Below are 16,880 nucleotides of genomic sequence, written 5' to 3'. Positions count from 1 at the left end.
TCCTCGATATGACAAAATGACGGACAGCAACTAACGACAACCACCGAATAACAGGCTCCTGACTTTCGACGGGCATACATGTTTCTAGAACCATGAATTCTGAATTATCTATAATTGTCACTATAGTAAAACAAACTAGTCCAGCAGGTTATCAGTCGTCCATCGTTACGTGTCACATTATTTAATGGTAATAACATCACCACCAAGGACAGAACAATTAGCAAAGGAGAAAACGTACCGTTAATAATAAATTTTAGAATGAAGATTACCGCGAGAAATTTAAACATCGTGATCTAAAAATAACGTTCGTTTACTATTACTGTTTGCTTAATAGGTATAGTTGAAGTGTTTAAATTTCAATCGTTCATTTATAAGTTGGGTTTTTATAAAATTCATTTAGCTGTGATCCGTGAAAGTATATAAGTAAATCATTCTGAAATGATACACCATATTTTATTAACAGGTCATAAAACACTTCCAAATGTTCTTCACGTGGTCAAGGATTTATATAGTGATACTTGCGTGATTGATTAAATGAGACACTGTTTATATCTAACTATAGTAACATGAGTACTTGTTGATTATAGCAGGAAGCACTTTGTTTTTAAAGTTTTTAACAACGTTGACTAACACTGGCAGTATGCGTACCCTCATAGTTTTGTGCATTATAAATGTTTATTTATGTAACACTGTGTTTTCAAAATGCAGTATCACATTAGATATGTTAGGACATAAGGAGGCTCAGTGTAAAGACCAAGGATTAACATCTGTTCCGATCAATTTACCACCTGATATAAAGAACTTGGATTTAAGTTTTAATAGACTGAACCGACTGGATGCCAACGTATTTCTTAGATATAAGTACCTAGAACATCTAATGCTTGATAATAATGTTATAAGACTGTTGCATGAAAAGGCTTTCAACGGCTTATCATTATTGAAATATTTGTCTATGTCTAACAATTATCTTAATGTAACCGATTCGTATCCCACTGAAGTGTTTGAGTCTTTAAAGAATTTATCAGTTTTAGACATAAGTAGAAATATGAAAACACCAGAATACAACCCGTATAGAATTCCTGTTGGTGAAATCTGTAACTTGCGTGAACTGTCAATTGATCTTGTGTTTAACGCAACGTTCGGGCAGCAATTCAAGGAACTGCACAATTTACAAAAGTTGAGATTTGACTATTGTCACGTTAATTTTTTAAACAATGAAACGTTTTCAGAAATGCCGGGACACATAAAGGAATTCCACATGACAACTTGTAAAGATTTTGTCGTTGTTGAAGTTGGTGTTCTGATTCCATTTCCACAACTAACAGTACTTAATCTCACTAACAGCAATATTCACTTAACACAGGCTCTCCGACTTTTACATCCGTTTCAGAATAAATCAATGGAAACAATTCTTTTTCGTGGGATAACTTATGCCAATTTTAAATACGGTCTAGATTCGGTTATTCTTACACCAGAGTTGATGAAGTATATATCGACTATCTGTATAAAATCTTTAGACTTATCTGACAATGATATCATATTAGTTAGAAACAGATCATTAGTTGTGTTTCAACATCCAGAGTGCTTTGAAAATGTGATGTTGTCGGCCAATAGTTTTAGTTTAGATAATTGGGCGCTCGATTTCTTCATTCTTGTTAGTAGGATGACTAACGTAGAAATATTTGATTTTTCTTATCTTCCACTTAGATTCAAGAATCCAATTTTTCTTGACGTAATTACAAACAATAACCATACACGAGTTGAACAAGTTCAAAGCAAATGGACAAAAAAGATAATTCCTATCACAGTAACATTACCAAATAAAAAAATTTGGTTTGTGAGAATAACTCATCTTATGGCTTCAAATTCTTTCAAGGAAATTAAATTCACTAACAGTTCCCTTCGTCACCTTGAATTATCTTACTTTGAAACAGACATCTTTCCAATTATGACTATTGAGGGATTTAATAGTTTGGAACATTTAGATTTGTCAGGAATAAGATCAGATATAACAATTGGAGTGGGGAAAGTTCCACTTTTAATCCACCTAAAAACTCTTATCCTGAAAGAGACAAAACTGTACAATGTTTTACAAACTAATACTACACCATTTAGATTTTGTCCAAATATAATGAATTTGGATATATCACATAACTATATCTGGAAAATAAAAACTCTTGGACAGCTCCGCAACCTTAAACAGCTTAATCTATCTCATAATTTGCTGGATAATGTTCCAAAGTTTGTTACAAAGTTGGAAAACATCGCAGAACTCGATTTGTCGCACAATCAATTAACAACAGTTCGAAAGAAAACACTCGATTGGATTGATAACCAGCATAAAAAACTTGGAACTTTTAAATTATATCTCAGTGGTAATCCATTGATTTGTTCGTGTGGAACAACCGCCTTTCTGCGTTGGATTCTGAAAACTAAAGTTAAGCTAGATAACAATGGTAACTACTCGTGTTGGGTTGCTTATAGTAATAATATCAACTATACAAGAAATGTCACTGAAGACTTTCACCATTATTTCGTTGACTGTGATCCTATCTTATGGATCAGATTAGGCATTTCATTATTGGTTTCTGTTTTATCAAGTTTGATTTGTATTACTCTATTGTACAATTTTAGGTGGAGAATAATTTTCTTTTTCTTCCGAAATTTCCGGAGGTTTGCAGAGAAAGGTCTTGAGCTTACATTTGATTATGACGTTTATGTGTCATATTCCGATGACTGTGTTTGTTTTGTAAAAGAATTACAAGAAAAAATAGAAAACGAATGGGGATTTAAAATCTGTATCGAAGACAGAGATTTCATTGTAGGCGAATCGATTGCGACGGAAAGAGCTACATCCATTAACAGATGCAGACACATTATATTTGTAGTCTCGCCATCTATAATCGAAAATGAATGGAGTCGTTTTGAAATCGAGCGTGCAAAGTATGAGAAGTTTTCAAAAAATCTGCAGAAGATTGTTGTTATTACAAGAGATATCGCTTTGGATAACATTCCCGTAGAATTTTCTATCATTTGGAAAGATGTTCTACTTATTCAATGGCCAGTTGAGAAGGATGAAGTTCAAATGGCTTGGCAAAAGCTGCGACTTTGGTTCTTCTGAAGTAGTGTTAAGGTACAAGCGTCACCATTTTGCTACATGTACCCCTAATAGAAGACTTATATATGTGTAATAGGGACAAAAATAACAGTAATACTAAAAAAAAAGAAAAGACAGGACACCGTCTTTTTCTTTTTACATTTGATTTCAAAGCGTTTTCATCTATAAATTATTTGTTGCATTGCTCTGTCATTATTAACCGTGTGTATTGTTAGATAGATGAGTTAAATATGGAAATACATATAAACATAATTAAAACCTGTCCTAACCACACTAAATTATTTTGGTTTGCCTTGATTCATTGTTTTCATGTCAACGAAATGATTATAAATCATTCCTGTCAGATTTTCATTTTTTGTTGTTGAAAAATGAAAGAATATGTCAAGACAACAATAAAAAATCTATTTGTGACAACATTTCTTACCTATCTGACTGTTAAACGCATACTTTGAACTAAATAATTATGTAGGTGTACATATTTGAGCAGTTTATGTGTGCTTCGAATTGATTACCATTTTTGTTGAACTTTTAAACTACAGAAAAAAAGATGTTTTTCGAGGTTGTTGTGGCTGTCTACGTCCAACTAGAGGTAATGTCTACTGTCTATGGGAAGTATCTTTTGGTAGGTGTGGTTTCAGATTTATGAGAGCTACAAGTGTATTTTTATGTATGTTAATGAAGATAACGTTTTAATTGTTTAAAACCTTAACAGTAATCTATTTCAGGGTAATATTTGATGTACAGCAATAGTTGCTGCTTTCCTGGAGGAGAAGAATTTCAGACAACGTAAATCAGAATGAAATATGATTAAAAACAAGACAAGAAAATGGCTAAATGCACACGACAGGGGAGGAAAATAGGTCACTGAATAAACTCACAATAGATACAAAGATACAAGTTCTATACGCTAGACGCACGTTGTGTCAACAAAAGACTCATCAGTGACGCATGAATTAAAAAAAGAATAAAAGGCAAAGTAAAGCATAAGGTTGATGAGCATTGAGGACCCAAAATTCCGAAAAATATTTTAGAAATTATACCAGAAGTCTATAGCATTATAAAACCCCTTGGTTTGTTTTAAGGGATTTTGTTTGTTCTTGCTCTTCTAGTTTATGGTGTTTTTTTATGCTTTTCTAATTTTTCAATGTCTGTGGTGTTTCTATCGGTAAAAGACTTGTTATTCGAGGATCACTGATGAGTCTTTTGTAGACGAAACGCGCGTCTGGCATACACAATTTTAATCCTGGTATTTATGCTGAATTTATTTATCCTTTTTTTCCTGAAAAAAAAACGTGTTTCTTTTTCAAAATTTTACAAACGGTCAAGTTTTAAAAAAACAAGAAAATTCACATGACTGATACTTACGAATTCTATGGTTTACACAATAGTCAATTTCCAATCTGCTCTTGCGTGATGTCCTAATAAGTTGATATTACTTATTATATAGGACTAGACTAACACGGCGGGAGTAACATGTGGAGCACGATCTAATCTTCCCGGAACACATAAGATCAACCCCGGTTTTCGGTGGGGTTCGTGTTGCTTAGTCTTTAGTTTTGTATGTAGTATTTTGTGGAATTATTGGTCTTTTCGTCGTTTTTCGTTCTATGCAATGGCATTGTCAATTTTTCTTCAACTAATTTGTTTTAAATGTCCCCTTGGTATCTTCCGCCTCTAGGATTGTGGCTTAGTTCGTTTATCAATCATATTTTTGCTTGGTATTTTGTATATAACACAGTTTTTTAATTGTATCATTCTTTGATATGCTATGCATGTACATTGGGCTTTTGTTTTAAGAACTACCGTTTATAGTATGCGTTTTATAAATTTTTTTTACAGTTCATTATCATCAAGGTTAATGGTAAAAGTGGGTTTTGTATATTTGCTTAATAGTGATCTTGATTGTATTTGTACATCAGAAACAATAGTTTTTGTTTTATTATCACCCTTATTCTGCATGTGATTAATTTTTTAAAATGTATATCGAGAAGTTAATAATTTGATATGAAGGACTTTCTTTAGAATGTTTTCCTTAAGTGAATTTTACTTTCTAATAAAACTATGTCTTTATTTGTCTGACAGCTCGTAAATAGAACTGCACTCACCAGGCCCATAATGGATTGATACTAACAATAAGGGGCAAAAGATACCAAAGGGACATTCAGACTCATAAGACGAAATAAACTGACAACGCCATGGCTAAAAAAGAAAAAGACAAACAATAGTACACAAAACACAACATAGAAAACTAAAGACTGAGCAACACGAACCACACCAAAAACTGTGGGTGATCTCAGGTGCTCCGGAAGATGATATATACATAAAGCTTTGGCAATAAGAGGTCTGCATCATTCCTTACGAGCAGATATAATATGCCCTCTCCATACCTAGAAAACCATTTGGATTATGCTAGATTTTAACCAAAATTAAATCAAACACGTGGTTTAACAAAAAAAAAAAAAAAACCCCAAACTAACAAACAAACAAACAAAACACAAAAAAGAAGACCATTGGGGAATCCAAAGATATACTCAAATATAAGTTAAGGAATGTTTCAATGAAGAAGAATATGTGTTTTTATACACGCCTTCTTTGCAGTTTACATTATCAATCTAGGATGCATTGCTAATAACCAAGTACTTGTGAACATTGATCATCTATTTTATTCATATGTTTATACGCTTGTATAAATATTGTTAGTACTTCATAAGCCTCTTAAGGCTGGCTAATATATTATACTATTGCTGATGTATTGAAATGTAATTTTGATGTTATGTACATGTATATTGTATCAGGTTTCACTTTAAATTTAATAAATAAATATCATAGTATTCATTTAATAGTTAAATGATAACATTATAATAAATGTACATTTCGAAATGAATGTTCCGTATGCATAAGTGTTATTAACAAATATTTATTGTAGAATAATTGGTTTATTCTTATATATTTCAATCAGCATCGGGAAAAAATGGTGATATTTGTGTTTTTGTAGTTCCGTTTTCATGATTTGTTTTTACGTATTCTTATGATCAGACTTTGAGTACGTGTATTCAAGCAACTGATATAAGTGTTGATATCAAAAATGTTTGATGGATTACATGTGTATACCATGACAATATATAATCCACTACTATACACATTTCATGGTATATATCAACATGAATATTTCTATATGTATGATGTGTGCAATACTATGAACCTAATATAAAGCTGATTTGAATGAGATGTCACTTTATAAAAGTAATGCATGATGTCTTTAATTATTAAACTCATCATGAATACCAGGCTTACAAATGTGTACACCAGACGGGCGTTTCACTTATACACGACACATCAGTGACGCTCAAATCAAATAAGTTTAAAATGCCAAATAAAGTACGAAGTTGAAGAGCATTGAGAACCCCAAAATTCGCAATGATTGATGCAGAATGTTTAGATTTAAATGCATTATGTCATTGTTGTGCAATTTTAATTCAAATGATTTTTTAAAATTTCGTGATGGTAAAACGTTAAAAGTTTAAGGAACTTTACGTTTAAGTCAATAGTAATTGATATCAATTTTTGAGAGAAAGATAGTTTAAATTTAAAAGGTAAATGTGCATTCAGTTGTTATTCAAACAGATAAAAAGACAGATTATGATTAAATCAGCCAGTACACTAAATAAAATTCTGTCAATTGGAGCCGTGTTTTTTTTTTATTGTTGCTTCAAATTCTAGGTTGTTGCAAATAATCTACAGATTTTTTTTATTAGCTCAGTATGTTGTTTGATTACTGAACCAGTGATTTTTACACATCAATTCTATTTATATCTATCGAGTTTTGTAACAATACTCATTATCAAGTCAGAAAGAAGAATAATAAATGAACCAAACTTCTTGGTTTATTTATAAAATTTCAATCTATGATGGCAAATTTAGAGAAGGATTACATTAATGTGAGCACATGGTTACTTTTTACTGACAAAGAATATACACACAAAAATTAAGTGAAAGCTATGTATTGGGAACTCCCCATACTTTTGGTTGTATTAAAATGACATAAGAATGCCATTACAATGTCAGAAACAGACTGTATGTCAAAGTTAATTGCATTACATTCAGTAAGATGCTGGACAAAACTATTTTCAAACATTGCTTGAGATGTTAACTTTCAACAATACATGTAAATGAGGGTTTGATTATGGGCTTTCATATCGGCATTCTTTACTTTTTGAGCCAATTTTCTCCTCCCAGCATTTTTGTTGCGCACATTTTTCCGTTTTTTTTTAATAATTTAGCACGTCATTGTTCTCTATTTTGTATTTGTCTTTTTTTGATTTTGCATTTTATACTCAACCTTTTCCGCGATTAATCTCTATTATGTATTTAAACCCCCATAAAAAAGCTTCCGTTATAGTTTTATAAAATTTTAAAGGTTATCGATGTTTAAAAAAAATTCAAGCACTGACTGTGCTTAATGCTGACACCACCAACGCCGGAATGTAGGATCACTATGTGTCAAAAAGCTGATGATGTCTAGTTTCGTATTTTGTACTTTTAAATTTCTATGTTGTACTAATCAAGCAAAACCTTCACATGGAGTATATATATCGCCCATTAGCTACGACATTAAGGGCTTGTGTTGTCTATCATGCTTTTCTAGATAAAGGAATGCTGCTTTCACGGATGCTATTGAACCAACGATATGTTAAAGGCGAGGATGATATCATCTCCGCGGAAATTTTATGGACACCATCATGACTGGGTTAACTGCTTTGGTATATCTACCTCACATATGTACGCGTTGTCCCACATACAATTCCTTCCTGAATTCCAAATTACGACTTCATCAAATAAAACTTTCTTCTTGTTTTTTTACTTAAAATTGGCACCATGAAGGGTGCAAACGTAGTGCAGAAACTACTACCCTTCTGGATCATTTGAGTCAACCCCTAGTTTTCGTGGGGCCAATATTGTGGTCTAGCGAATTTTGATCTTATTTGTGTGTATATATGTTTCTCTTTGGTTATTGTGTTGTGTGTTTTTCTTTGACTTCTAGTTCTTGATTACCCTCTTGTCACCTCCATTTTTATACCATTTTTCTTCCTTTTCAAAAGTTTCTGGAATCATTACCGTTTTAAATTAATGAATCAACGAAAATTCAGTAAACACAATTCCAGACAACGAACACAGTTGTAATCCTACTCATTTTATTATATAAATCTTTCCATTAGATAAAAGTAAGACTTTTATATATAATAATGATTTATTTTAAAGATGATAAAGATTTAGAACAAGAAAGTGTATACAAGACATTTTTGAAAACAAGAAAGACCCTGTGTATATTTGCAAAAGTAAAACAATAATGTGTATAAATTTGCACATACCGTAAACACTAGCATATGTTTTCTTGAGTATATAAATACCATCACATGGAGTTTCCAATGTGTATATATACACAAATGTGATGTTAGGTGTTTGGTTAGCTGCTTTACTACACAACTGTTCTTATTTCCGTTGTTTGTAGAGTGACTTGCACTTTGCATGTAAAAAATAAATATCTTTGGAACAACTTTTACGGGGTTCAAGTCGTCCTGCTAAAAAAAACAAATGTTTTGAATTCAACATTAGGTGAAGAACAATAAGTTACTTCCAGCAGGTCGAGCAGTTCCAGTGGAAGTTTAAAATCCCCATCGTCAATTAATTTGCCACCAGATCTTGGAAGCACCAGAGTAAGCAGCATGCAGTACATTTATATAAACGGTTTAAAGACTATTTTATTTTGTCTATGAATATTATATTCACTTCATGGTCTATGGTTGCTTTATGATACTGAGTACAGTAAGGACAACAAAAAAAGCTCCGATTCTAAATTCAAAATAATGATGATGGTTAAGTGGAAGAAACATAGGACACGAACAAGGAAGACAAAGGACTGGTACATGCTAAACAAGACTGGTACAGGTAAAATATAAGACTGGTTCAGGTGAAACACAGGACTGGTACACGTAAGACATAGGACTGATACAAGTAAGACATAGAACTGATAGAAGTAAGCATAGGAAATGGTACATGTAAAACATAGGACTGGTAATGATAAACATAGGACTGGTACAGGTAAAACATAGGACTGGTACAAATAAAACATGGAATGGTACAGGCCAAATTTAAGACTGGTACAGGTCAAACATAGGACTGGTACTGGTCAAACATAGTACTGGTACAGGTCTAACACAGTACTGGAACAGGTCAAACATAGGACGGGTACATGTCAAACATAGAAATGGTACAGCTGAAACATAGGACTGGTACAGGTTTGACTCAATACTGTTAAAATTTAAACAAAGGACGGGTACAGTTTTCCTACCGAAGGTCGTTGGTTCTCTCCGGGCACTCTGGCTTCCTCCACCAGTAAAAACTGACCGTCACGAAATATCACAAACATAGGACTGGTAGAGGTATAACATAGGACTGGTACTGGTTAAACATAGGACTGGCACAGGTCAAACATAGAACTGGTAAAGGTATAAAATAGGAAATGTACAGGTTAAAAATAGGACTGGTACGTACATGTCAAGCCTATGAATAGTATAGATGAAACATGAAACTGGTACATGTATAAACAATGATTGGTACAGGTCTAACACAGTACTGGTATAGGTCAAACATAGGATGGGTACATGTCAAACATAGAAATGGTACAGATGAAACATAAGACTAGTACAGGTCTGAATCAATACTGTTACAGGTTAAACAAATGACGGGTACAATTTTCCTACCGAAGGTCGGTGGTTCTCTCCGCACTCTGGCTTCCTCCACCAATAAAAACTGACCGTCACGAAATATCACTAACATATAGGACTGGTAGAGATAAAACATTGGACTGGTCCAGGTTAAACATGGGACTGGCACAGGTCAAACATAGAACTGGTAAAGGTATAAAATAGGACTTGTACAGTTTAAACATAGGACTGGTACATGTCAAGCCTATGAATGGTATAGATAAAACATGAAACTGGTACATGTATAAACAATGATTGCTACAGGCCAAACATAGGACAGGTACAAGTCAAACACGGGACTGGTTCAGGTCGAACATTTGACTGGTTCATGTAAAAAATAGACTTGTACAGATATAAATTACAACTCTAACAGGTAAACATAGGACTGCTAAAGGTAATAAAAAGGTCTGATTCAGGTAAATTGTAGATAAAACATGAGAATGGTACATGTATAATCATAGGACTGGTACAGGTAAAACATAGGACTGGTACAGGTCAAACATTTAACTGGTACATGTCAAACATAGGACTGGTACAGATATAACATACAACTCTCACAGGCAAACATAGGACTGCTACAGGTAAAAAAAAGGTCTGGTTCAGGTAAATTGTAGATAAAACATGAGACTGGTATAAACAAGGCTCAGTAAAGGTCAAACATAGGACTGGTACAGGTCAAACATTTGACTGGTTCAGATAAAACAAAGGACTGATACAGATATATCGTACAACTCTAACAGGTAAACAGGACTGGTACAGGTAAAAAAAGGTATGGTTCAGGTAAATTGTAAAAGATAGAACGGGTACAGGTCAAATTTAGGACTGGTACAGGTCAAACATAGGACTGGTACAGGTATAAAATAGGATTTGACTAGGGAAAATCAAGGATTATTAAAACATTGGAAATGGTACATGTAAAACATTGGACAGGTACAGGCCAAACATAGGACTATAACAGGTAAACCATAGGATTGCTACAGGTAAAACATAGGATTGTAACAGTGAAACATAGAAATTGTACAGGTAAAACATAGGACTGGTATTGATAAAAAAGAAGACATGGTCAAATAAAGAAAAAGGACTGATACATACAAAACAGAGGACTTATACAAGTACAAAATATGACTGGTACAGGTACAACCAAAAGACTTGAACAGGTCAAAAAGGACTGGTACGAGTATAAGATAGGACTGGTTCAGGAAAATCATTTAGCTGGTAATGAAAAAAAAAGATAATTGCAAAATAACGAGTTAATTTGGAGAACCATATCAAAACAGTACGATATAATATATTACTAGAATGAAGGAACTCTGACTCATATGAAAACAACAAGAGGTCAGCTCGTTCCCGTAGTAATGGCGAAAATTTGTTGAAAAAGTCTACCTCTAAACTCAACAAATATGTTGTCAATAAGAAACTTCAGCATACTTATCACTTGTTCTTCTGTGTAGCATGTTTTATTTTTTTGTTCACTATTAACAAAATATGCCGCATGGTATACCAAAGTATTGTGGATTATTTCTTTCAGACGATTTTTCAATTTCACATGGGGAATGGTGGTAAACAGGGTTGAAAAATCAAAAGTTTTGATAGATTTTCTTTTTCTTTTTAAATGTTTCCTGGTAAGTAATATTTTAATTTGAAATTACGACAGGCACATACAGATTATTTCTGAGTTTTACGTTCCCATTTACAAAAGTTCAAGCAACTTCGAATAGTAAATGACGTAATTGTTGCCCTATGAAAAATAAGTATGAACAAGTACGGGAAATATGATTATAAAACTGTTGACCGGGGAAATAATTTTTGAAACTATTGACTGGCATATAGTCTGTTGAATGAAATAGCACAAATATTTCATTCTTTTTTACTGAGGTAAAATAAAACCACATATTAACAACTCATCGTAGAACAACTTGCCTGAATTCATTCTATTGTCTCTTTGACACATTCCCCATTTCCATTCTCAATTTTATGATTTATAGTCTGTACTTTTTACGTGTACTTAGTAACTATACATGGATGACCACAACGAATTGGATTACATTGTATTGTACAAATAAGGCCACTATCCAACAGAGTTAAAATAATGTGGTTTGCAGCAATTATCGGTACGTGATTAACTTAAAAACTATTTCTTCATTTTATGAATCTTTAGGTGGATTTATGTCAGTTATGATAACATTTTATCATCAAACAAGACTGAACAGAGATTGTTGATAGCTGATCCATTTGACTGTGTATCTCATGCATTACAGTTACAATTGATTGTCTGTTAGATGAACCATGGATTCTTATTTAGCTATTGTTACTTTAACAGTAAGAACTGGCCAAACAAGTTATGTACCTCTAACATAATCTAATTGTCCATTTTAAATCACCATCAATGACAGGACAATTAACAGAGAAAAAAAACGTTTATCATAAATTTTGGTTTGACAATTATCATGAGAAATTCAAATATCACAATATATAAAGAATATAAGTGAAGGGTAAGAGGGAGTTGTTAAAATTATTCTTTTATTTTTGAAATATAATATCTGAAGGTTTTGCTGAAACATCTACCAACTGGAGTTTCTAATATGTTCCTTTCAATGTGATCCATGAAAGTATATATTAAGTAATCATTCTGAAATAAAAGGAACAATTTTATTAAGTAGGTGATTTCAAAACACTTTTTTAAAATCAATCTCAAATTTTAATCACGTGATGGACCATATGAGACATTGTTTTTATCTAACTATGGTAACATGAGTACTTGTTGATAATGTTGAGTATGAAAGGAAGTACTTCATCTATGAAATTTTATATTGCGTTGACTGACACTTGGATAAGATGCGTATCTTCATACTGTTGTGCATAATATCTGTTTATTTATGTAAAACTGTTTTTCAAAATGCAATATCACATCAGATATGTTAGGATATAAGGAGGCTCAGTGTTGAGAACAAGGGTTAACATCTGTTCCGATCAATTTACCGATTGATATAAAAAAAATTGGATTTAAGTTCAAATAAACTGACCCGACTGGATGCCAACACACTTCTTAGATATAAGTATCTAGAACATCTAATGCTTAATAACAATGTTATAAGACTGTTGCATGAAAAGACTTTCAACGGCTTATCATTGTTGATATATTTGTCTTTGTCTAACAATTATCTGAATGTAACTGAATTGTATCCAACTGAATTATTTGAGTCCTTAAAAAACTTATCAGTTTTAGACATAAGTAGAAATTTGAATACATCAGAATACAACCCGTATAGAATTTCCGTTGGTGAAATCTGTAAATTGCGTGAACTGTCAATTGGTCTTATATTTAACGCAACTTTCGGACAGAAACTTTAGAAACTGAACAATTTATATAAGTTGAGATTTGACTTTTGCCACGTTAATTTTTAATACAATGGAACATTTTCAGAAATGCCGGTACAGATTGATGAACTCCACATGACAACTTGTAAACAATTTGTCGTTGTCGAAGTTGGCGTTTTGATTCTATTTCCACATCTAAAAGTACTGAATCTCACAAACAGCAATATTCACTTAAGGTAGATAGGGTGTCTTCCTCCATCTTGGATTTTGAAATACCAGAAAATAATCGGTCTAGATCTTTAATAAAATGTGCAAATTTGAGAGTAGTGGGTAACTCATGTGTAAGAATTTTCATTTTAATATAGAAAATGACATGTTTTATTATATTTATGGTTGTATTTTACAAAAAAACAGAATACTTTTGTTTGATTTAAATTTTTCCAACTTTGCCACATAAGGGGAGGCAACTCAAATGTAAAGGGCAGATAATTCAGATCAAGTTACTTTTACTATAGAATGTGTTAGGAATTTACCTATTTTATTATGTAGCAAGAAAACGGGTCCCGTGACCCCATTTTTTCTTTTTCTTATCTGAAAGTATAATATTAGAGCTATCTTCTCATATTTTATCTCAAAATTCTATGGTGTAGTTTTCGTTTTATGGCAGAAAATTGCGTTTTCCATGCATAATCTATACAAAATCTGTCAGTTTTGCACAACCTGTAGCGTGAAAATAAGCCCCGTGATCCATTCGTTTTATTTTTTTTTTTCAAAAAAGCATGATATAAACTACATTTTGGCAAATTATTAAAAAATTCTATGGATTATAATTTAGACACCCCATCTACCTTAACACAGGCTCTTTACGTCCGTTTCAGAATAAATCAATGGAAGCAATTCTTATTCGTGGAATAACTCATGCCGATTTTAAACACGGTCTAAGGTTGGTTTTTCTTACACCAGATATGATGAAGTTTACAACAACTATGTGTATAAAAACTTTAGACATGTCTGACAATAAGATTATATTATTACGAAACAGATCATTAGTTGTGTTCAACATCCAGAATACTTTGAAAATGTCATGTTGTCGGCCAATAGTTTTAGTTTAGATAATTTTGTATTCGATTTCTTTATTCTTGTAAGAAAGATGTCCAACATCAATATATTTGATTTTTCATATTTTCCACTTGGATTCAAGAATCCAATTTTTCTTGACGTAATGAAAAACGATAACCATACACGAGTGGAACAGGTGCAAAGCAAATGGACGAGAAAAGTCATTCCTATCACAGTAACATTACCGAATAAAAAAATTCAGATTGTAAGAATAACTCATCATATGGCTACAAATTCTTTTAGAGAATTTAAAGTGATGAACAGTTTTCTTCGTCACCTTGAATTATCTTTCTTTGAAACAGATTTCTTTCCAATTATAACTATTGAGGGATTTAATTGATTGTAACATTTAGATTTGTCAGGAATGAGTTCAGATATTACAATTAGAGTCGGGAAAATTTTCTCTTATACTGAAAGAGACAAAACTGTACAATGTTTTACAAACTAATATTACAGCATTTAGTTTTTGTCCAAATATAACTATATCTGGAAAAAAATCCTTGGACAGCTCCCGAACCTTCAACACCTTAATCTATCTCGTAATTTGCTGGATAAAGTTCCAAATGTTGTTACAAGGTTGGAAAATATCGCAAATAAAGGCAACAGTAGTATACCGCTGTTCAAAAGTCATAAATCGATTTAGAGAAAACAAATCCGGGTTACAAACTAAAATCGAGGGAAACACATCAACTATAAGAGGAAAACAACAAAATAACAGAAGACAGAAGTGCAACAAAAAGCAAACAACAATGCATCATTCATAGAAACGAACTATTGAATAACAACTGCCATATTCCTGACTTGGTACAGGACATTTTAAGACAAAAATGGTGGGTTGAACCTGGTTGTGTGGCTAGCCAAATCTCTGCGCTTTATGGACAATGTTAAATATACCGCTCAAGAGGCAAAACTCGATTTGTCGCACAATCAATTTACAACAAATAAAATTGAGATTGGAAATGGGGAATATGTCAAAGAGACAATAGCCCGACCAAAGAGCAGAAAACAGCCGAAGGCCATCAATGGGTCTTCAACACAGCGAGAAAATCCCGCACCCGGAGGCGGGCTTCGTCTGGCCCCTCAACAAAAATGTGTACTAGTTTAATGAAAATGGACATCACACTAAACTCCAAAACATATAAATGAATTAAAATTAAAAAAAACATACAAGACTAACAAAGGCCAGAGGCTCCTGACTTGGGACAGGTGCAAAAATGCGGCGGGGTTAAACATGTCTTGTGAGTTCTCCCCCTCCCCTATACCTCTAGCCAATGTAGAATAAACGAACACACAGCAATACGCACAGTTGAAAAGAAGTCCGAGTCCGATGTCAGAATAGGTAACAAAAGAAACTAGGCAAAATGACAATGATATATAAATTAAGAAAGGACTACTAGCAGTTACTGACATGCCGGATCCAGACCTCAATTAAACTGATTGAAAGATTATGTCTTCATCATACGAAAATCAAGCACAATTCCTCCCGTTAGGGGTTTAGTATCATACCGTCATAAAATATATGAGAGGAATATAACCAATATCATGTCAACAACTGGTTTTAGGATAAATGTGTTTATTTCCGATGCAAAGACCCTATGAGTGAATCAATATCAATACCAAAATATGCCATCTTTAATGACCTGACAATAGTATTGTAACTATATTCCTTCTGAATAATTCTGTTTCAATGTTTGGTTAGCTTTTGAGGTGAATGTCGACATTTTTCTGCTTTGTTAAGAATATTACCATAACAGATTGGATGTGAAATACCTGAACGTATAAGATGTCTGCATGGTGATTTATATTTACGAATAATGTCCTTGTACCGATGATAAAATTTAGTAAATGTTTTGACTAGTTTGTAATATGGAAACCCTGGTGTAATAATTTTTCAGTAATAAAGAGGTTTCTTTCGTTAAAATAAAAAATGTTGTTACATTCACGAGCGAATCGAACAAGTTGGGATATATAAACACCATAAGATGGTGACAAGGGAACGTCACCATCTAAAAATGGATAATTAACAATAGGAAATGAAAAATCACTTCTTTATATCATAAATTTTGGTATTAAGCTTCCCTTTGAAGATATAGATATCAAGATCAAGGAAAGGGCATTGTTCATTGTTAGTATAAGCTTTATTTAAAGTCAGTTCAGCAGGATAAATCTGTTTAGAGTATATACTGAAGTTGTCATTATTGAGAGCCAATATATCATCCAAATATCTAAAAGTGTTATTAAGTTTTTGTATCAGATACTGTTTTGATGGGTCTTTGCTGATTTTAGTCTAAAATTGTAACTCATAACATTACAGAAACAGGTCCGCAATAAGTGGTGCACAGTTAGTCCGCATAGAAATTCCGATAACTTGACGATATACGGAATCTCCATAGCGATGAAAAATGTTATCTAGTAAATATTCAAGGGCAGTTAGCGTATCAAAGCAGGTCCAATTGACATAGTTCTTTTGTCTGTTGTTACTAAAAAATAACCTAAAAGAGTTAGAACATATATATTCGCATTCTGACTTTTTAAATGCCCATTTAATTATGTGTGTGAAA

At 32.7% G+C, this 16,880-nt stretch overlaps 1 protein-coding gene across 1 annotated transcript; it reads left to right on the top strand.

The window, feature by feature from the left end:
• The first annotated feature begins 603 nt into the window (after nt 1-603).
• On the top strand, nt 604-3,461 carry LOC127734120 (toll-like receptor 4). The gene has a single exon (XM_052243792.1). The coding sequence runs from the start codon at nt 641-643 to the stop codon at nt 3,119-3,121; it is 2,481 nt and encodes an 826-aa protein (XP_052099752.1). The 5' UTR covers nt 604-640; the 3' UTR covers nt 3,122-3,461.
• The last annotated feature ends 13,419 nt before the right edge of the window (nt 3,462-16,880 follow it).

Source organism: Mytilus californianus, unplaced genomic scaffold (assembly GCF_021869535.1).
Source record: "Mytilus californianus isolate M0D057914Y unplaced genomic scaffold, xbMytCali1.0.p SCAF_3, whole genome shotgun sequence".
NCBI classification, from domain to species: domain Eukaryota; kingdom Metazoa; phylum Mollusca; class Bivalvia; order Mytilida; family Mytilidae; genus Mytilus; species Mytilus californianus.
Note: the sequence above shows the minus strand (reverse complement) of the source record. Positions and strands in the feature narration are given on the sequence as shown.